Consider the following 20,242-nt stretch of genomic DNA (forward strand, 5'->3'; position numbering starts at 1 on the left):
GGGCTGCTAAACCCCTGACTGAGTTGACCAGGCCACCGCAGACGGGGACTGCAGACGGGGACTACAGGAGGGACTGCACCGGGCGCTGCTGAACCCGCATGGGCGGAGGGATTGACCCAATTGGTGAGAGCTGTCACGCTACGTGGGGAACAAAGGCCGAGAAGAGGGCCGAGGGTCTGCTGGGGATGTGGACGGCCGGGTCACCTAGCCCGAGACTGTCCCCACGCCCGCCAGGATCAGGGAAACGACATGGGGTCTGCATAACCGGGACGATGCAGGACCCTGGGGCTGTGTCCCGACCTCCTGTTCCGAGAGGAACAACCCAGCTCAGGGCCCACGGGGGTGCACAGCGCCCCTGCGGAGCTGTGGATGGACAGGTGGAGCGTCTTGTTTTGTTGGGCAGGACTTGGGTTGGCAGCTGCTGGTATGCTCCATTAGTTGTGAATAGACTATGGTGCTCAGCCCTGGTGGATACCAGGTCTTCAGCGACAGTTTTAAGACCTGATGTGGTGGGAAGGGGGGATCGCATCCTCCCTACCATGGTGAAGCTTCAGACTGTGACGGGAGAGCGGGCCCCCATGCTAGGGGAAGCACTGCTCACCCTGAGTGTGGGGGGGAAGTCAGTCCGCTGCTCTGTATGGGTTGCAGACCTGGAAGACTGTACACTGGGGCTGGATGTACTCAGGGCACTGGACTGCGTTATTGACACAAGGGGGGGGGGGACGCTCTCGTTCCCTGACAGTGGTGTTGTTCGGATGTTGAGGTGGCCACCCCAACCTGATCACCCTGAGGCCCACGCCCTTTCTGAGCTGGCAGCCGACTCCTCCCCGGACCTGACTGGTAGTCCGGCCGCCCCCAAGGAACCACTTACACTGACCTCAACTGCACCCCATGCCGCTTCATGCCCTCCCCTTCTCCCCAAGGAACCGCCGGACAAGGGCGGGAGAGTTTCAGCTGTGAGGGGGGTGTGGGAGGAGAATTGCGATGGACTGACTGCTAGCGAGCAGGGCCTGCTCTGGCAGCTGCTGCTGGACTTTAAGGACTGCTTCTCCTTCTCAGAGGATGATATGGGCCACACTGACCTCCTTCAACATGACATCGATACTGGAGATGCACAGCCCATTCAGATGAGGCCTAGACGCCTCCCCCTGGCCAGACAGACTGCAGCGGAGAGGGCTCTGCAAGAGATGCAGCGTGCTGGACTCATTGAACCATCCACCAGCCCCTGGGCCTCCCCAGTTGTTATGGTTCCAAAGAAAGTGAAGGAAGACTGGCGGTTCTGCGTAGATTTCCGGCCTTTGAATAAGGTGACAAAGAAGGACCCATATCCTCTACCACGTATAGATGAGACCCTTGACATTGTGGCGGGATCCTCATGGTTCTCCTCCCTAGACCTACGCAGCGGGTACTGGCAGGTACCCCTCACACCAGATGCCAGACCAAAGACTGCATTTATTACCAGCGGAGGCTCATGACAATTTAAAGTTCTTCCTTTCGGCCTCTGCAATGCCCCTGCCACGTTTGAGAGACTCATGGATAAGGTGCTCACTGGAATTCCCCGCGGAGAATGCGTGGTTTACCTGGATGACATCTTGGTCCATGGTGCTTCTTTCCACGCTGCCCTCGGGGCCCTCAGACGGGTCCTGGAGAGGGTATTGGCAGCAGGGCTAAAACTCAACCCAAAGAAATGCTGCTTAATGCGACATGAGGTTGCGTTCCTGGGCCACCCACTGGGGGCCGGGGGGTCAGCACCATGGATGATAAGACCCAAGCTGTTAAGGACTGGCCCACCCCAAAATCTGTGCAGGAGTTAAAGAGCTTCCTGGGCTTGGCATCGTACTACAGACGGTTTGTAAGGGGTTTCTCCTGCATAGCCACGCCACTGTTCCACCTGCTCCAAAAGGGTGTGACCTTCCGGTGGACAGCAGGCTGCCAGGTAGCTTTCACCTCACTGCAGGAAGCCCTAGTGGGGGCCCCAGTGCTCTCTCCGCCTGACCCCACTCTGCCCTTTGTCCTTGACACAGATGCCAGCAGTGTCGGATCTGGTGCAGTGCTAGCCCAGGTGACACCCGGCGGGGAGAAAGTGGTGGCATACCATAGTCGGGCCTTCAACAAACCTGAGCGCCGCTATTGTGTCACAAGGCGGGAGCTGCTGGCAGTGGTATGTGCCATACGCCACTTTAAGTACTACCTCGGGGGCCTCCACTTTACGGTCAGAACTGACCATGCTGCCTTGCAGTGGCTCATGTCTTTCAAGGAGCCAGAGGGGCAGCTAGCACGCTGGATTGAGGACCTGCAGGCTTATGATTTTGCGGTCGTGCAACACAGAAACGCAGATGCGCTTTCCCGCAGACCCTGTGCCCAGGATGGATGCCACTACTGTGAGAGGAAGGAAGCTCAGGAGGAGGACCAATTGGTGCCCGATGTAAAGTGTGCTGTGACGGGGGTGGAGGAATGGCCATCCAGTCAGAGGCTGGTTGCTGTGGATGTAACGGAGTGGAGACGTCAACAGGAGGAGGATGCTGACATCAAGCCAGTGCTTGGGTGGATTAAGGAACAGCGACAACCCCAATGGGAGGAAATCGCCATGTTGTCACGGGCCACAAAGGGACTCTGGTCCATGTTTAATGCCTTGCGGCGGCACGATGGAGTGCTACAAAGGGGCTGGAAGGAACCGGCTACGGGCGAGACGAGGTGGCAGTTGGTTGTCCCGCGGGCCCTGCAGGAGATGGTGCTTCGCGCAGTGCATGGGGCCCCAGGGTCTGGCCACTTTGGTGTCACCAAAACACTCCGCCGCCTCCGGCAGGGGTTCTATTGGGCCCGACATAGATGGGATGTAGAGGACTTTTGCCGCCACTGTGACAGCTGTACAGCACGGAAGGGACCCACAGCCAAATCCCATGCCCAACTGCAACAGTTTCCTTCAGGGTACCCTATGGGGTATCGTCTGTGTCTTCTGTCGAGGGACGCTACAATATTTATATTATGGAAGCAGATTTTTGACATTTTACCTTTTTCCCGTTTTCAGATAAAAAATAAAAAATAAAAAAAAAGATAAAATAAACACGCACAAACAAAAGCAAACGGCCAGAACACAAAGCTGGAAAATCCACCCGATTGACAAAAATCAACTCAAAATCCTCCCACACAACAGAACCACCTCTATTCCTCGCTGGCTCCAAATCTCTCAGTGGAATGATCAGTGGTTCGCTATCCGTCACCATCAAAACACTCCACAAATCCCGCGAATTATTCGCTTTCTTATAAACCATTGAATCAGATACCGAAGCAGTTAGGTTCTAAATGAAGCTTCGGACGTCACTAATCACGTGACTCTGGCCAAATGAATCAAGCTTCGATACAGTGCTTCTGAAGCAGTGTGTTGATTTTTTTGACACACGCACCGGAGTTTCAGCTTCAGCGGGCCATTACTACTTTCTACTGTTGTGTAATGGTTTCTGTGTGCTCTCTCTCCTGGCCTTCACTTTCTCCTCTTCTGCTTTGAAAAGTGTGAAAGACCATGGCCAAAAACTGAAGTTCTCAGGCTGTACAAAAATGTGAGTACACTGGTGTTAAAACAGAAAAGGCTGGGTGGTGTGCAATGCTGTAGAGCTTTAAAAATGTGTCTCTCATCTCCAAACAAGCTCCTGTATCTTGGCCGTAAATACCCTTGGGGAGCAGCGTACTACAGACAGTACCTGAAGCCAGCCTTCAATTTTCAATTCAATTTATTTTATTTATATAGCGCCAAACCACAACAACAGTCGCCTATAATATAATAATACATTCAGAGAAAAGGTTTTACTGATGTTACAGTTAGGGTCACCTGGTCCAGCCCTAACTATATGCTTTAGCAAAAAGGAAAGTTTTAAGCCTAATCTTGAAAGTAGAGATACTGTCTGTCCCCCGAATCCAAACTGGAAGCTGGTTCCACAGAAGAGGGGCCTGAAAACTGAGCGGCACCCGCAATGACGCCTCGCCGCCCTTAGCTTTGTTGACATTTGGGTTTCTTCCCACTGTAACCAAAGTACTTGGTAATATGGGGGTCATATTGTAGGGTTTACCTTGCAATATAAAGCACCTTGAAGCTGTTAGCTGTTGTTGTGATTTGGCGCTGTACAATAAATTTGAATTGGAATGTTTATCATGTGGCTTTTTATTAATAATTTGTTAATCTAAACAATAGAAACATGCAATCATCATGTACACAAGTAGATATTTGAAAGAAGTGCTTTCTACTTTTTACTGAATCACTGGAAAAATAAAAACATTATTTTCTCGCTGACAACTCAGTTCCTTTGGTCTCATTTCTTATGAAGTCAGATGAGTACAATCCTGGATTTGAGCTTTACAGCAGCTTTGTTGTGAAATTCTTCAGCTGTATCAGTCATTAAAAAGATGAGACACGGGTATTGTTGTCAAATTTCCCTACTGCAGGTTTATTGATTCCATCCTCCTTGTTTGGCTGACCAACATTGTCTGTTCCTCCCATGACCTAAGGAAGGAAAAGTACAAGACAGAATTGAGCGCCTGTCATCAGTCGGTTGCTTTTGATACCTTTGCTCTTCAGCACGTACCCCATCTTTGACACGTTTGAACAGGTGATAAGAAAGAGTGTCTTCTTTCATTAGCATAAGTCTTGGGTCCACCGTCTCCCTCAATCCCCCTGAAATGATGAGTGGAAGAACAAATACAAAAAGTCCTTATGAAATAATAAGAAAATGAGATCACAGATCCATTCCCAAGTACAGGTAATTAATGACAAAATCTTTATTTATTTTATTTCATTTGTTTTTTACCTGTCAAGAGACTGATGATTATTCCAACAATAACAGATGTTAAACCTCCAATGACACCGAAGTAAAGGTAGGATGGAGAGTGCCACTGAACCGCATGTCTGGTGGTGAGAGATTAGTAGATATCTTGTTAACAAATGTCTTATTAATGTAATTACACCATATTATGAAAGTATTCTGAAGGCTACAAAGGAATTTGTGAAGACAGTTTGCAAATGAAAAATATATTCAACAAGACTAGGGCACATTTATGCTTTCCACCAGGTTTATTATTATTATTATTATTATTATTATTATTATTAATGACCTCACAACATTGCCCCTTACTATATCACTTTTTTTTAAATCATATGGCCTTTTTTTTATTTTACTATACTTTCGTTCATTATAGGAAAGCTCCGTCATCCCATCTCACCAGATAATATTTCATTCATTCAAGACAGACCCGACCACACTTACATGTCATCAGTATTCTGTCCTGGGGTTGTGGTAAAAAGAGTTGGTTCTGTTGGCAGTGGGGTAGTCCAATTGAAACTGCTACCAGTAGTAAAGTTACAACCCTCAGTGCTCAGAAAGAGAGGTCGGGTCATCTCAGGAGGAGAAGGGGATATCATCCCTATAATGCTCACAGAGACAGCTGCAGCCAATCCTGTCACGAGACCACATAGACCTCCCTGTGGACAAATATCAGAATCAGAATCTTTATTGCCATTGCGCTTTTGAACAACAAAAACTGCATGTAAACCCATTCAGTACAAGTGGAAGGGGGCACTGTTAAGAGAAACAAGTATAGATGTACGATAAATTTTAAACAAAGAAAAAAAAATAGTATGTACAAGTCTGTCTGTGAAGGTTCTCAGTCATCCAGGTCATCGTAGTCAAAGGAGCTTGCAAAGAAAAGCGTCTGGACTTCTTTAAGTTGCTTGAAGACGTTTCACCTCTCATCCGAGAAGCTTCTTCAGTTCTAAGGTCAAATGGTGGGGAGTCCCAGATTTAAACCTAGTGGGAGTATCCCCCCGCAGAGGGACAAAAGGACCCCCTGATGATCCTCTAATCGCCTGAGCCAAGGTGTGAAACTGGGTGTGGGTCCCAATCAGCCAGGGTTTCGGGTGAGCTCGTTGCACCGGCTACATAGGGGATGACAATGTTGTTGCGTCTGTCCTTCTTATCAGAATCTTATCGGTGTATCAGAAAAACTCAGGAGAGTTTTCTCCAAGCATGACATCCCGGTGTATTTCAGACCCAGCAACACGCCCAGACAAAAACTGGTTCACCCCGAAAGACAACACCCCAAAACACAGACTTAACAATGTGGTGTATGCTGTACAGTGCAGCAAGGAATGCCCAGACCTCTACATTGGAGAGACCAAACAGCCACTTCACAAGCGCATGGCACAACATAGAAGAGCCACCTCCACAGGACAAGACTCAGCAGTCCATCTGCATCTTAAGGACAAAGGTCACTCTTTTGAGGATGCCAATGTTCACATTTTGGACAGAGAGGACAGATGGTTTGAGAGAGGAGTGAAAGAAGCCATCTATGTCCACTGTGAGCGACCATCTTTGAACAGAGGCGGTGGTTTACGACACCAACTGTCTGCCATTTATAATCCAGTTTTGAGATCCCTCCCCAGACGCCTTAACGCCCACTCACATCCTGGGCCATCTGACCTCAGGAATTCGCATGATAAGGTGGGGCCAGGTTTCACAATGAACTCACCCGAAACCCTGGCTGATTGGGACCCACACCCAGTTTCACACCTTGGCTCAGGCGATTGGAGGATCATCAGGGGGTCCTTTTGTCCCTCTGCAGGGGGACACTACCACTAGGTTTAAATCTGGGACTCCCCACCATTTGACCTTAGAACTGAAGAAGCTTCTCAGATGAGAGGTGAAACTGTCACGGTGTCCTTCTGGATGCTGTAGGCTTTCCTGTGGCAGCAGGACCTGTACACCTCCTCCAGGGAAGAGTACAGCTCTTGATCACAGCTGATGATCCTCTGTGCTGTGTTGATGACCCTCTGGAGTGATGCTTACTCCTAAGCAGTACTGCTGGCAAACCACACTGGGATGCAGTGTGTCAGTGTACTTTCAATGGAGCACCTGTAGAAGGACACTAGCAGCTCCTTGGCTAAGGCGTTGTTCTTCAGGACGCTCAGGAAGTGGAGTCGCTGCTGTGCCTTCTTGATCATAGCTGTGGTGTTTGTTTTCCAGGACAGGTCACCACCCAGGTGCAGGCCCAGGAGTCAGAGACCCTCTCCAAACAGTCCCCATTAATGTGTATGGGCTGGGGGTCAGATTTGTTCCTTCTGAGGTCAACTACTATTTCTTTGGGGGTTTTTTGGTATTGACGACCAGATTGTTTCAGCTGCACCTTGATGACATATTTTCGACTTCATCCCTGTATGCAGACTCATCTCCCGTCATGATGAGCCCAATCACAGTTGTGTCATCAGCAAACTTGTTAAAGTTAATATTTACAGCATACGAATGTTGGGTGGGTGGGTGGGGGGTGCAGTCGTGAGTGTATAGAGCGTACAGCAGGGGACTCGGCACACATCCCTGAGTTTGGTCATTATTATTTTTATCCTGCTGTTAACATTTTTTTAAAAACATTAAGCATTTAATAAAGTGTTTTTTAATACTGTTAATAAGAAAAATGCTCCCGTACTATGTTATACGATGATAAATTGATGTTAGGTTGATTTAGGAAAATACCAAAATGAGAATGGACTTACTTTGGAGTTGACAAATGGACAGAGGACACCCAAACTGAACAGACCGAGTAAAGGACCCCCAGTGACCCCCCAAATGATGGACACTGCCTGTTTGAAGAGACCTGCAGCTCAAAAAACACTTTAAGAATGGTCGTATTTACTGAGGTGAAAAATTTACTTATTTACGTAACTAACATGCTTTCTAATAAACAACAACAACGTTCCTGGATGTGTTTGCCTGAACACATTGACAGCTCTGCATTAACAGATCCCTCTACCTGCATAATATGTCCCATGAGTGATGCCAGTCCAGCCATGGCAACGCATACAATTCCAAAAAACAAACCTGCAAAAACATCACATCACAAAATGACATTTTTATCGACTACCAGCCGCATCCATATAGCAGTAATTAATCTAATATAACATGCAGTCTGTGTTATAAACAAACAACAGGAAACTCGTTATTTACTCAGCCCTTTGGAGATTAAGAGAAGCTTTTTCTCAGATAGTTTAATGCGTGGTTTGATCAGGTCCTCCGTGGTCACTGCAGCCATTGCGTTGATTGAAGTAGAAACTGTGCTGAACATGAAGAAATGAACCATGTTTACTCTGGACTAATGGACATAACTGACACTTCAAATGTGGCACAGCTTTAAATGTTACATGCAACATGAATAAAAATATATCAAATTATGTTGTATGAACCTCAGAGAGGCACTATAGACTGCAGCAAAAAATAGTCCTGGAAGACCTTGGTGATCTGCCAAGATATCCATCACCAAATAAGGCAACAGCTGTAAAGGAAAAAAAGATTTTTATTTTAAGATCATAAAATAACTTGAATAAAAACAAACATCCTGTGGTTTCTTTGTTTATGTGTATGGACCTGATCAGGTGATGAAACTTGTCCAGCTTTCCATGGGTCACAGTTCTTATAGAACGAATAAAGACACAGCCCTGAAATCACTGACGATGTCAGGGTGCAAACTAGGCCTAACACGTTGATGAAGAGAGCTCTGAAAAAACACAACACGAAAAAGTGACGTATGCAAACAAAAATCAGTGTAGCATAGCAAACGAGATTATATTTCTTATCACTGTATGCTGATGATGTCTAAAACGATAACTCAATATGAAGAATGTGAATGAAGTTGGAGTTAATTGAATAAGGATCCATTATTTTTTGTTTCATTTATTTTATTTACTTATCTTTTCTCCTCGTTACTATGTGGAGTGTAGGGCCGTGCAGAGAGGTTTAAAGGGGCGGATGCTCAAAGTTAAAAAGGGGCACATTGAACCAGGTTGAATAACAACAACACACATTCATCAAGAATCTAATATGGGAAGGGCAGGGCTGTGTTGATCTGAGACTGTAGACATTAAAAAGTCCATAGGAGAGATGGTAGCTGATTAAACAAGTGTCATGAGATAATAACAAAATGCAAAGATTGGTGACAGCGCTTGGAACCATAAGGCAACAAAAAACTGTGAGAAATAATTTAGGCTCTGCCTGTGATTCACTCTTTGCTTCTCTTCTTCCTTCCATCCCATCATTTCATATATCACTCTCCACTTGCTGTCTATCTGAGAACAAGGCACAACTTGCTATTGCAATAAACTATAATCTAATTATCCACACCTAACAACTCTTGCACTTAATCTATAATAAAATGATGACAGAAAAATGTTATAGCACTGCCTTTAGTAGCCTCACACAGCTCCTGCTGTTTCCTCCTCATGTCCTTACCAGGCATGTCTGGACAATGTTATATCATGAGTAATATTTTTTTTAAAAATCCATCTAAATGAAACACACACATGCACACACAATGACATTTTAGACCTTCTTCAGAATACTGTATATACTATGGGCATCATGGTGCTGATCCAGAATCTTTTTTTTAAATTTATTTATTACTAGAGCTACAATAATAAAGCAATGAGGAGGGGGAAGTAATAAATATGAAATAATGTCATTATGATGATTCCATTTGTTTCACTATCCACTCTGTGCAGGGGCAAAGCTTATTACATTTTTAAACTGTAGAGATACAATCATTTTACTGCTGTAAAATCCAAATTTTGTCTTATTTAAAATATAAATCTAATATAATCTGCTTCTTAATGTATGTTCTTTAAAATACAGCGTGTGTTTTTTTAATGTATTATAATTATTATAATGCATAATTATGTGGACATGCATATTAGATCGTTTTTTAGTGAAATATAATCCCTCCAGAAAGGCAGGAAAAGCCCGGAAACTTACTTTAAAACTAAATATGTTCTAAATACTTTAAAACTAAATATGTTCCCTAAAACGGTGACAGAGCTACAGACCCATGACAGCCTTACACAGGTAGCCAGCAGCTATGACCAGCACTACCTGTGCAGTTAATAAAAGGACAAGTAATGTTTGTCGCGCTGTTGCACACACAGCACGCTCGTTTGTTTCAGTTCGTCATTTGACACAAGACATCTTACCAACGTGTACGTAATAAGCTAATACTCCTGGGTGCTACACACTACAGTGTACGCTGTACACCTACTTACTGGGTTTGTCGCATCAGTCTGTGTCTCTGAGATAACTTGTGTTTCTCCTACAGCTCCGGACCGCTAAAAATGCGCGTGCTCTTTGTGAGCTCGTTCCCGTCTCGTAACCAGCGCGTTCTGCCGTCGAGGGCGATCATTGGTTAAATGTGATCATGTGACTGATGCAAGCCAGATCCTTTTATTTAGCAAAACTGTGATTAATAGTTAAATATTATTGTTGAGGGGCACAGACAGGACTCCGCACGCACACACACATAAAAAAATAAATAATTTTTTTTAAAAAAGTTGCCTTATCAAAAGGGCACCCATCAGGAAAGGGGCGGGTGCTCAAGCCCCTCTAGCCCCCCCTCTGCACGTGCCTGGTGGAGTGGTATATTCTGATTGTAAATTTGTTGTTTGGTTTGAGTTAGGACTGGAAATAAGTGTTAATGTTAGTTTGTTCCTTGACTTTTGGTGCCCACTTGCGAAATAAGTTGGATTGTAGATAGGGGGCAGGGTTTAATAAGAATATATTCTTCTGCCTGCTCCTTTTCACACATGGTTGCAGTGCTTTACTGACAGAAAGTGTAGTTGGTTTGTTTGAAAGAACTAACTGTGGAAACTGTTGACCAAGTGTGAAATAAATAATTAAATTAAATTAAATTAAATTAAATTAAATTATGTCATCATTTATAATAGCTTCATAGCTATCTTTTCCGAGTTTATGATAAGAACGTGTCATTTGCCAGCAAACCCCACCAATGTAGTGTCTTTGGCTGAATCAGAATTTACATAGATGTGGAAATAGACGTGTCATATATTGTTGCTTTTTTAAAAAAATTTTTTTATTATTATTATTTTAATTATTAGTTTTGCAAGCTAAACAGGAAGGAAGGAATACATTCCTTTGAATCACTCACAATCTGGCATGTTTAATGCTCTTGCAGGAGTTGTATCTCTGAACTTGAGGTTGGTAGGTCCCATAAACTGCACTCCAACCAACTGTCCCTCCGATGACTAGTGTCCAAAAAGTGTGTCTTCTCAGAGGGTTTATGTCAAAGCTGGGATTACACAATGAAAGGATGATTTTAGTATAACACACACACACACACACACACACACACACACACACACACACACACACACACATATACTCACTCCACAAAGTTAATTCTTCCTCCTTCTTGGGCATCTGACAAGATAGTGGAGAGTCCTCCTTTTAAGATCACACTTTTGATTATAACAGACATGTAGCCTGCAAACATTATTCCAATCTGGAAGAAAAATCAGAGATTTGTTTGGTTGGCAGATCTGTATTCTGTAACTATGTTGACAGATTTTGGTCCCAGTTATCAAATTCTTGCTAATTTACATGAATACTGCAAAGAATCAAGACATGACTCAAACGTGGCTGTGGTGTCGATAAAATTAGACTGAAACCTGATTGCAATTTAATTCAGTTTTACTTACATAGAATATGGAATATATTTATATGGTTCCAAATCATAACAAAAGGACATTATACTGTAAGATAAAGACCCTACAATCCAGAGAAAACGCCAGCAATCAAATGGCAGTGTGAACCAAAAAACTCCCTTTTAACAGGAAGAAACGTGAACGTCAGGAAGGGGCAGCCATCTACCACAACTATTTGGAGGCATTTGTGTATTTTTTTTTCGTTTTATTTGATCCAGAACCCTACCTGAACAACATCTGTCCACACCACAGCTTTCAGGCCACCCTGTAACAAACGCCACAAAACAAGAAAAATCTCTGTCAAAAAGGTTAGGAAGCTGTATTAATGAACAGAATGCATAACGTGGAAATATGTGACCGTATTCTGTAGTAGAACATTTTCAGAAAGCACAAGTGATGGGAATAACGGCGTCACTAACGACGTTACTTTTTTCAGTAATAAGTACATTAATAAGGGGGGGACAGGACAAAGGACAAGCTATGGAAAAGTGCCAGAGATTACTAACAACTAATGCATCCACAGGCAGCTGTATACCTCTGTTTAATCTGCAGTGGAGCAAAGTGAAAATTTGTCCTGTCTGAAGAGTCACATTTTTTGTGGAGACTGTTGAAAAGCTGAAGTCCTAGATTACCCATGAATGAGAAAACACTGTGCTCTGTAAACTACAACAACTGGTTTCTAAGCTTTCAAATGTTTGCAGACTTTTAGAAAAAAAAAAAAACAGGTGACGCAACACATTATGCAATCACGGTTTCAACTTTTGACCCTTAGTGATTGCAGGTGAAAACATCAAATTTTAAAAATGGGCACATATTTTTCATGAAACAAAACAAATCATTTGAATTAAATCATCCAAATGAAAACGTCAAGAAATCAGAGGTGATGTTACATGAGAGATATTTTGTTTTAAAGGGTAAATGGGAAGGGGACCTCGTGAATTTTAGGAAAATGTAAATATTCTCATTTAATCTCTGCTGAATGTGAAAGTGGGGGTCTCTTAAGGTTCCTGGCTTAGTGATGCTCGATGAGGTTCGACTGACAATGTGATGCACTGCAGTGTGTGTGTCGTATGTAATAAATGTTTTACTAACCAGTGCACAATACAAAGTACAAACAGTGGCTGTCGAAATAATCCCACCCCACAGGTTCATACCAGTCACTGCAAAAAGAAGGGAAATTCATTAACAGGGGAAACACTCTTGTTCAAGATCCCTTCACGAACTTAACTGCTGTGAACTGGAGCTGACATACCTTGGTTCAAAGCCAGAGCTGGAGCATAAATTACAAGTCCAGTGTAGAGCAACTGTGGCAAAAAGTTAGAAAGTCACAGCAACAACATGTCTCTGCTGATACCAACGTAGTTTTATGTGCAGAAGTCAAAGCACTACAAAGATTGAACCACTGGCTTCTTACTGCGTTAAAAAAGAAGATCACCATTCCCAGGAGACGAGTGGCTCTGCTGAAACGCAGCTCCAGATACTTGGCAGAGACCAGACAGAGAAAAGACGCATATTGATACTGATACATGAAACTTCTAGTTCCCCTCACTCCCTCCAATTCAAAGCTAGTACTTTGTACACTTACTGACAGGTGTAGCCCAGCCAACAGTTTAAAATATAGCAAAAATAATGTTGAAAACAAAACCACAGTTACCTCATATGTGCTGTTGATGGCCAGTCTGTAGAAAACTGGGAGAAAGACTTCGGATGTGTACACCACTGCTATTACATAGGAAATACTTAAATAGCCAAATATGGCTCCGTAGCGATACACCTACGGACAGGTTGAAAAAGATTTATGGAAACACAAAATAGCAAAACAGCTGGTTGGCTGGTGAAACTTTGCCGGAGATCATTTGAAACGCTGATGCTGCTGATACTGAACGAGCTTTGGAGCAACATATGAACAGTGCTGAACTCTGGTGAGTAACACGAAAACTTTAAATTCGTTATTTGATTTGTTTGAAATTGAAAGCGGTGCACTCAAAGTAATGCTCAGTTAGCTGACTCCAGCCGTCTTCTAATGCACAGAAATCACAGTTTTACGCATTTTATAAAATTCTAATTTAAGCTCTGAATAAATGTTTGTGCGCTGAGGAAGCTGAGTGCAGATCCAGGACATTCCCGACACGTTACCTCGGCTGGGTTGGAGAGCACAGTGACGGATGATATGTAGCTGGCAGTGAGGGACATGGAGACAGCCAGGGCATTGAGTTTTCGGCCCCCAGTTAAAAAGTCCCTGGAGTTTCCTTGTCTCCTGCTTCTCCAGGCGTAATAAAAACCAACAGCAGCAGACAGGAGCAGAACGACAGCAAACACCACATAGTCTGCTGCCACGAGCAAGTGAGCATCCCCAGACATTTTATGAGTCGGAGCAAAACTGAAATAAAGCTAAAGCGTTTATCAGGCAGTGCTTTGTAGATCACTGGGAAGGCGGTGTCATCACCTCCAGGTAGTCTATTAAACTGTAAGATAAATTATTCCAGACGGTGCGCGCACGCGTCCTTTCAGGTTAAGCTCAAAGTTAATGAATAAAGTCTAGAATTTAGAGTTTGAACCCAAACACATAACACTTGGGTAGCAATAGTGCTTTGTGCCACCACCAGAAAACTATCAGAAAACTGGATGCATGTGGCTGGTGGATGTCAGACAGGGACGTGCTCTTTGTCCTGGGATTTGGTTCATTTCTGCAAATTACACTGTGTTTCAATTCAATTCAATTCAATTTTATTTATATAGCGCCAAATCACAACAAAAGTCGCCTCAAGGCGCTTCATAGATACAGAGAAAAACCCAACAATCATATGACCCCCTATGAGCAAGCACTTTGGCGACAGTGGGAAGGAAAAACTCCCTTTTAACAGGAAGAAACCTCCGGCAGAACCAGGCTCAGGGAGGGGGGGCCATCTGCTGCGACCGGTTGGGGTGAGAGAAGGAAGACAGGATAAAAGACATGCTGTGGAAGAGAGACAGAGGTTAATAACAGATATGATTCAATGCAGAGAGGTCTGTTAATACATAGTGAGTGAGAAAGGTGACTGGAAAGGAAAAACTCAATGCATCATGGGAATCCCCGGCAGCCTACGTCTATTGCAGCATAACTAAGGGAGTTTTCAGGGTCACCTGGTCCAGCCCTAACTATATGCTTTAGCAAAAAGGAAAGTTTGAAGCCTAATCTTAAAAGTAGAGATAGTGTCTGTCTCCTGAATCCAAACTGGAAGCTGGTTCCACAGAAGAGGGGCCTGAAAACTGAAGGCTCTGCCTCCCATTCTACTTTTAAATAGGAACAACAAGTAGGCCTGCAGAGCGAGAGCGAAGTGCTCTAATAGGGTGATATGGTGATATGGGCCTGATTATTTAAGACCTTGTATGTGAGGAGCAGGATTTTGAATTCAATTCTGGATTTAACAGGAAGCCAATGAAGGGAAGCCAAAACAGGAGAAATCTGCTCTCTCTTTCTAGTCCCTGTCAGGACTCTTCCTGCAGCATTTTGGATTAGCTGAAGGCTTTTCAGGGAGTTTTTAGGACATCCTGATAATAATGAATTACAGTCGTCCAGCCTCAAAGTAATAAATGCATGAACTAGTTTTTCAGCGTCACTCTGAGACAGGATACTTCTAATTTTAGAGATGTTGCGCAAATAGAAGAAAGCAGTCTTACATATTTGTTTAATATGTGCATTAAAGGACATGTCTTGGTAAAAAATGACTCCAAGGTTCCTCATAGCATTGCTGGAGGCCAAGGTAATGCCATCCAGCGTAAGAATCTGGTTAGATACCATATTTCTAAGATTTTCAGGGCCGAGTACAATAACCTCAGTTTGATCTGAAAGTTAGAGTTCATCCAGGTCTTTATGTCTTTAAGACATTCCTGCAGTTTAACTAACAGGTGTGTGTTATCTGGCTTCACAGATAGAAAGAGTTGTGTGTCATCTGCATAGCAATAAAAATGTATGCTATGTCTTTTAATGATGCTGCCTAGGGGAAGCATGTATAATGTAAACAGAATTGGTCCCAGCACTGAACCCTGTGGAACTCCATTATTAACCTTATCGTGTGAAGAGGACTCTCCATTTACATGCACAAACTGGAGTCTATTAGATAGATATGATACAAACCACTGCAGTACAGTACCTGTAATACCTACAGCATGTTCTAATCGCTCTAATAGGATATTATGGTCGACAGTATCGAACGCTGCACTGAGGTCTAACAGGACAAGCACAGAGATGAGTCCACTGTCAGAGGCCATAAGAAGATCATTTGTAACCTTCACTAAAGCTGTTTCTGTGCTGTGATGAGCTCTGAAACCTGACTGAAACTCTTCAAATAAGCCATTCCTCTGCAGATGATCTGTTAGCTGTTTGACAACTACTCTTTCAAGGAGTTTTGATATGAAAGGAAGGTTGGAGATTGGCCTAAAATTAGCTAAGACAGCTGGGTCTAAAGATGCTTTTTGAGTAAAGGTTTAACTACAGCCAGCTTGAAGGCCTGTGGTACATAGCCGATCATATTTAAGATTGAAGCATTAATTAATGGCAGGACTTCTTTGAGCAGTTTTGTAGGAATGGGACCTAAAAGACACATTGATAGTTTGGAGGAAGTAATTATTGAAGTTAACTCAGAAAGATCAATTGGAGAAAAAGAGTCTAACTTAACATCAATGGTACTGAAAGTAGCTGTAGATAATATTACATCTGTGAGATGATTATGGGTATTTTTTTCCTCTAATGGTTAAGATTTTATATGTAAAGAAAGTCATGAAGTCATTACTAGTTAACATTAAAGGGATGGTTGGCTCAACAGTACTCTGACTTTTTGTCAGCCTGGCTACAGTGCTGAAGAGAAACCTGGGGTTGTTCTTATTTTCTTCAATCAGTGATGAGTAGTAAGATGTTCTGGCTTTGGCTAGGGCCTTTTGTTTTATAAAGCAGCAAACTATTTCTCCAGTCTAAACGATGATCTTCTAAATTTGTGACACACCATTTCCTCTCCACCTTAAGAATTATCTGCTTTAGGCTATGTGTTTGAGAATTATACCACGAAGTCAGGTACTTCAGATTTGAGGCCTTAGTTTTCACCGGAGCTACAGTATCCAGAGTCGTACGCAGTGAGGAGGTAAAATTATTAACAAGATAATCGACCTCTGTTGGAGTAGCGTTCAGGTAGCTGCTCTGCTCTGTGTTGGTACAGGGCATTGAAGATGATAACAGTGGGTAGATTATAGAATAGAATAGAATAGAATAGAATTCAACTTTATTGTCATTGCACATGCACAGGTACAGGGCAACGAAATGCAGTTTGCATCCATCCAGAAGTGCTTTAGTGATATAGATATATTACAATATATATTAGCAATAATATAGATATGTGAGTATATTACAGAAATGGGTCTATTATGGTATGTTATAATGTACACGGTATGAAGTATGTTGTGAATATTCTATAACTATAAGTATGTACAGGCTGTAGTGAGTACAAGCTATGTACAGGATATGAACAGGATATAAATATGAAAAACTATACAGAATATGAAATAAATAACTTTACAGAATCTGGGATATACAGCTATACAGAAATGGGAACTATGCAAGTTGTAAACAGTTGTAGGATTAAAAATTATCGAATGTACAGAATGATTATTTACACAGAGCTATACAGTAGTGCAGTTAAGATAAGTGAGGGTGTAGATAGTTTCTACAGAGGCTATATAAAGTGCTAGTGGTTGTGAGTGGTGGTTCAGTCCATGTTATTATTGTGTTTGAGGGTACAGTTGTCCATTGTGGGTGTGTGTATGTTCAGTCCATGAGTTTAACGTGGGTCAGATGTCAGGAGGCAGAGTTCAGGAGTCTGACAGCTGTGGGGAAGAAGCTGTTCCGGTACCTGGTGGTCTTAGTCCGGAGGCTCCTGTGGCGCCTCCCAGAGGGCAGGAGGGTGAAGAGTCCATGTGATGGGTGACTGGGGTCTTTGATGATTTTCCCAGCCCTTTTCAGACACCGCTTCCTGTAGATGTCTTTTATGGCAGGAAGTGGTGCTCCGGCGATGCGCTGGGCAGTTTTCACGACCCTCTGCAACGCCTTCCGGTCCGAGGCAGAGCAGTTCCCGTACCAGACTGTTATACAGTTGGTCAGGATGCTCTCGATGGTGCAGCGATAGAAGTTCACCAGGATGTCTGAGGACAGGTGGTTCTTCCTCAGAGTCCTCAAGAAGAAGAGGCGCTGGTGAGCCTTCTTGACCAGCTTGGAGCAGTTGGTCGTCCAGGTGAGATCCTCGGAGATGTGGACTCCCAGGAACTTGAAGCTGCTCACACGCTCCACAGCCGTCCCCTTAATGTGGATGGGTGGATGTGGGTCAGCATTCCTCCTGTAGTCCACGATGAGCTCCTTGGTCTTCTCGGTGTTAAGCAGCAGGTTGTTTCTGTCGCACCACTCAGCCAGACGATCCACCTCCTCCCTGTAGGCGGCCTCATCGTTGTCACTGATGAGGCCAATCACCGTGGTGTCATCTGCAAACTTAATGATGGTGTTGGAACCATCAGCAGGTCTGCAGTCGTGGGTGAAGAGGGAGTAGAGGAAAGGGCTCATCACACAGCCTTGTGGTACACCGGTGTTCATTGTGATGGTAGATGAGCAGCGGTTATCCAGCCGGACATGTTGGGGGCGGTTGGTCAGGAAGTCCAGTAACCATTTGCAGATGAGGGAACTGATACCCAGGTCTGTCAGTTTCCTGATGAGTTGTGAGGGGTGGATTGTATTGAATGCTGAACTGAAGTCTATAAACAGCATTCTGGCGTAGGTGTTGTTGTTGTCCAGGTGTGAGAGGACAGAGTGCATTGCGATGGAGACTGCATCCTCTGTGCTCCTGTTCCGGCGGTATGCAAATTGGTGGGGGTCCAGGGTGGGGGGGAGACAGGATTTGAAGTGTGCTAGGACCAGTCGCTCTAAGCACTTAGTGATGATGGGGGTGAGTGCTACTGGGCGGTAATCATTGAGGCAAGATGGGTTGGAGTTTTTGGGTATCGGGACGATGGAGGTGGATTTGAAGCAGGCCGGTACCACAGATTATATGCTTAAACTTAGTTACAGCGCTTTCAGAAAGACATCTACTGTGATAAAGTCTACTCTCCACTGCTGTGTAATCAATTATTGTAAATTTAAATGTTATCAGGAAATGATCAGTGGGAGAGAGTTTTCAGGAAATACTGCTAAATGTTCAGTTTCTATGCCATATGTTAAAACAAGATCTAGAGTGTGATTAAAGTGGTGGGTGGGTTCTTTTACATTTTGAGAGAAGCCAATTAAGTCTAATAACAGATTAAATGCTGTATTGAAGCTGTCATTTTTAGCATCTACATTGATGTTAAAATCACCCACAATAATTATTTTATTTGAGCTGAGCACTAAATCAGACAGAAAGTCTGAGGAATCAGACAGAAAGTCTGTGTAAGGCCCAGGTGGACGATAAATGATAACAAGACTGGTTTTTGCGTTTTACAGCTGGGGTGGACAAGGCTAAGCATCAGGTTTTCAAATGAATTAACAGTCTATTCTTCATGAAGACTCAGACAAAGACGTGACAAGCCCGGAGAAGATCAAACAGCTGGTGGTCCAGGGGGAATCATGTCATTAAGGAGCTAGAAGCTCTGCATTTCCTTTGAAAATATCGGGCTATGAAAAAAAGACGACCCCCATTGCTGACGCTGAAACGTTTGTGTGGGTTGCCATGACAACGCCACAAGTGCGTCTCAAATTGTTATATTGTTTTCTATTTGTTTTCCTTTATTTAGTACTGATGTTTGTGTACTCACTCACCCCCTCCCTCCTGTGCTGAATCATAGCATGAACGAATCACTCAGGACTCACTCACCCCCTCCCTCCTGGCTCACAGCTTCTTCTTCTTGGTTAGCAACCAATGTTAAGGAGCATTACCGCCCTCTGGCACACAGCTCAGTGGACATTTAGATGAGAAAATATATATTTGACATATTTGAGGAAAATACTAATAAAATAAAATATAAATAAAATAAATGTTCCCTTTAAAAAAAAATTTCTCTATAAAAATAGTTGATTTTTTCTTTTTCAATCACTCATCTGAGTGATTTTCAATCTCTACTAGATTGAAAATGTGACGTCATTTCCGGGGTAAAACCCCAAAGGATTGTAGGTACGAGTGGCAAGCGGTACTAGCGCATGCAGGCGTTCACATGAAAACAGTCACACAACGATAAAAAGAAAAAAACACAAGAATGGCAAGAAGCTGTTGTATTATTAACTGCAATAGCCTGTCGCATGACAGCCACGGGAAGCCGATGGGTAAAGAGATCGGTTGTTATCGGATTCCGTCATGGAAGAGAAATTGTTCAAGCCATGTTTCCGAAGTAACAAAGAGCCGACGGATGGTCTGGATTGCAGCCATTCCAAGACCAAATATAATGTCTCCGGTAGCGGTTTTAGATACGGGCGATTGCCCGGGGTGGCATCGTCGTGGGGGGCGGCATCACGGATATCGGCAAAAAAAAATTAAAAATTGCTCGTACTTATGCTGCCCCGACATCAGCCAGCGCATACTGGGAATGGCATAGGCACCAATCGGTTTTCTATCGCCCATTTGCTAGGAGTAAGGGCGCCCTCCGTTTGCGAGGTGCGCCTGCTGCTTGCGGCACAGGGAGGAGAGGGCGGGGCGGCGGGGGATTCTCTGGCTGGCTGGAGCAGCATCTAATAAC

At 43.8% G+C, this 20,242-nt stretch overlaps 1 protein-coding gene across 1 annotated transcript; it reads right to left on the minus strand.

The window, feature by feature from the left end:
* Window positions 1–3,663: 3,663 nt before the first annotated feature.
* Window positions 3,664–13,882, minus strand: LOC146555880 (sodium-coupled monocarboxylate transporter 1-like). The gene is made up of 17 exons (XM_085252403.1): window positions 13,658–13,882; window positions 13,176–13,295; window positions 12,936–13,001; window positions 12,774–12,825; window positions 12,614–12,681; window positions 11,748–11,786; window positions 11,204–11,319; window positions 10,966–11,106; window positions 8,403–8,532; window positions 8,222–8,310; window positions 7,986–8,095; window positions 7,792–7,859; window positions 7,535–7,621; window positions 5,256–5,470; window positions 4,800–4,897; window positions 4,578–4,666; window positions 3,664–4,495 (listed from the first exon to the last, which is right to left on the minus strand). Exons 1-17 carry the CDS (start codon window positions 13,880–13,882, stop codon window positions 4,391–4,393), a joined length of 1,818 nt encoding a protein of 605 aa, XP_085108529.1. The 3' UTR covers window positions 3,664–4,390.
* Between the last annotated feature and the right edge of the window lie 6,360 nt (window positions 13,883–20,242).

Source organism: Mchenga conophoros, linkage group LG17, assembly GCF_057382185.1.
Source record: "Mchenga conophoros isolate Kocher_MC1m ecotype Shallow Benthic linkage group LG17, M_conophoros_male_GT1.1, whole genome shotgun sequence".
In the NCBI taxonomy this organism is placed as follows: Eukaryota; Metazoa; Chordata; class Actinopteri; order Cichliformes; family Cichlidae; genus Mchenga; species Mchenga conophoros.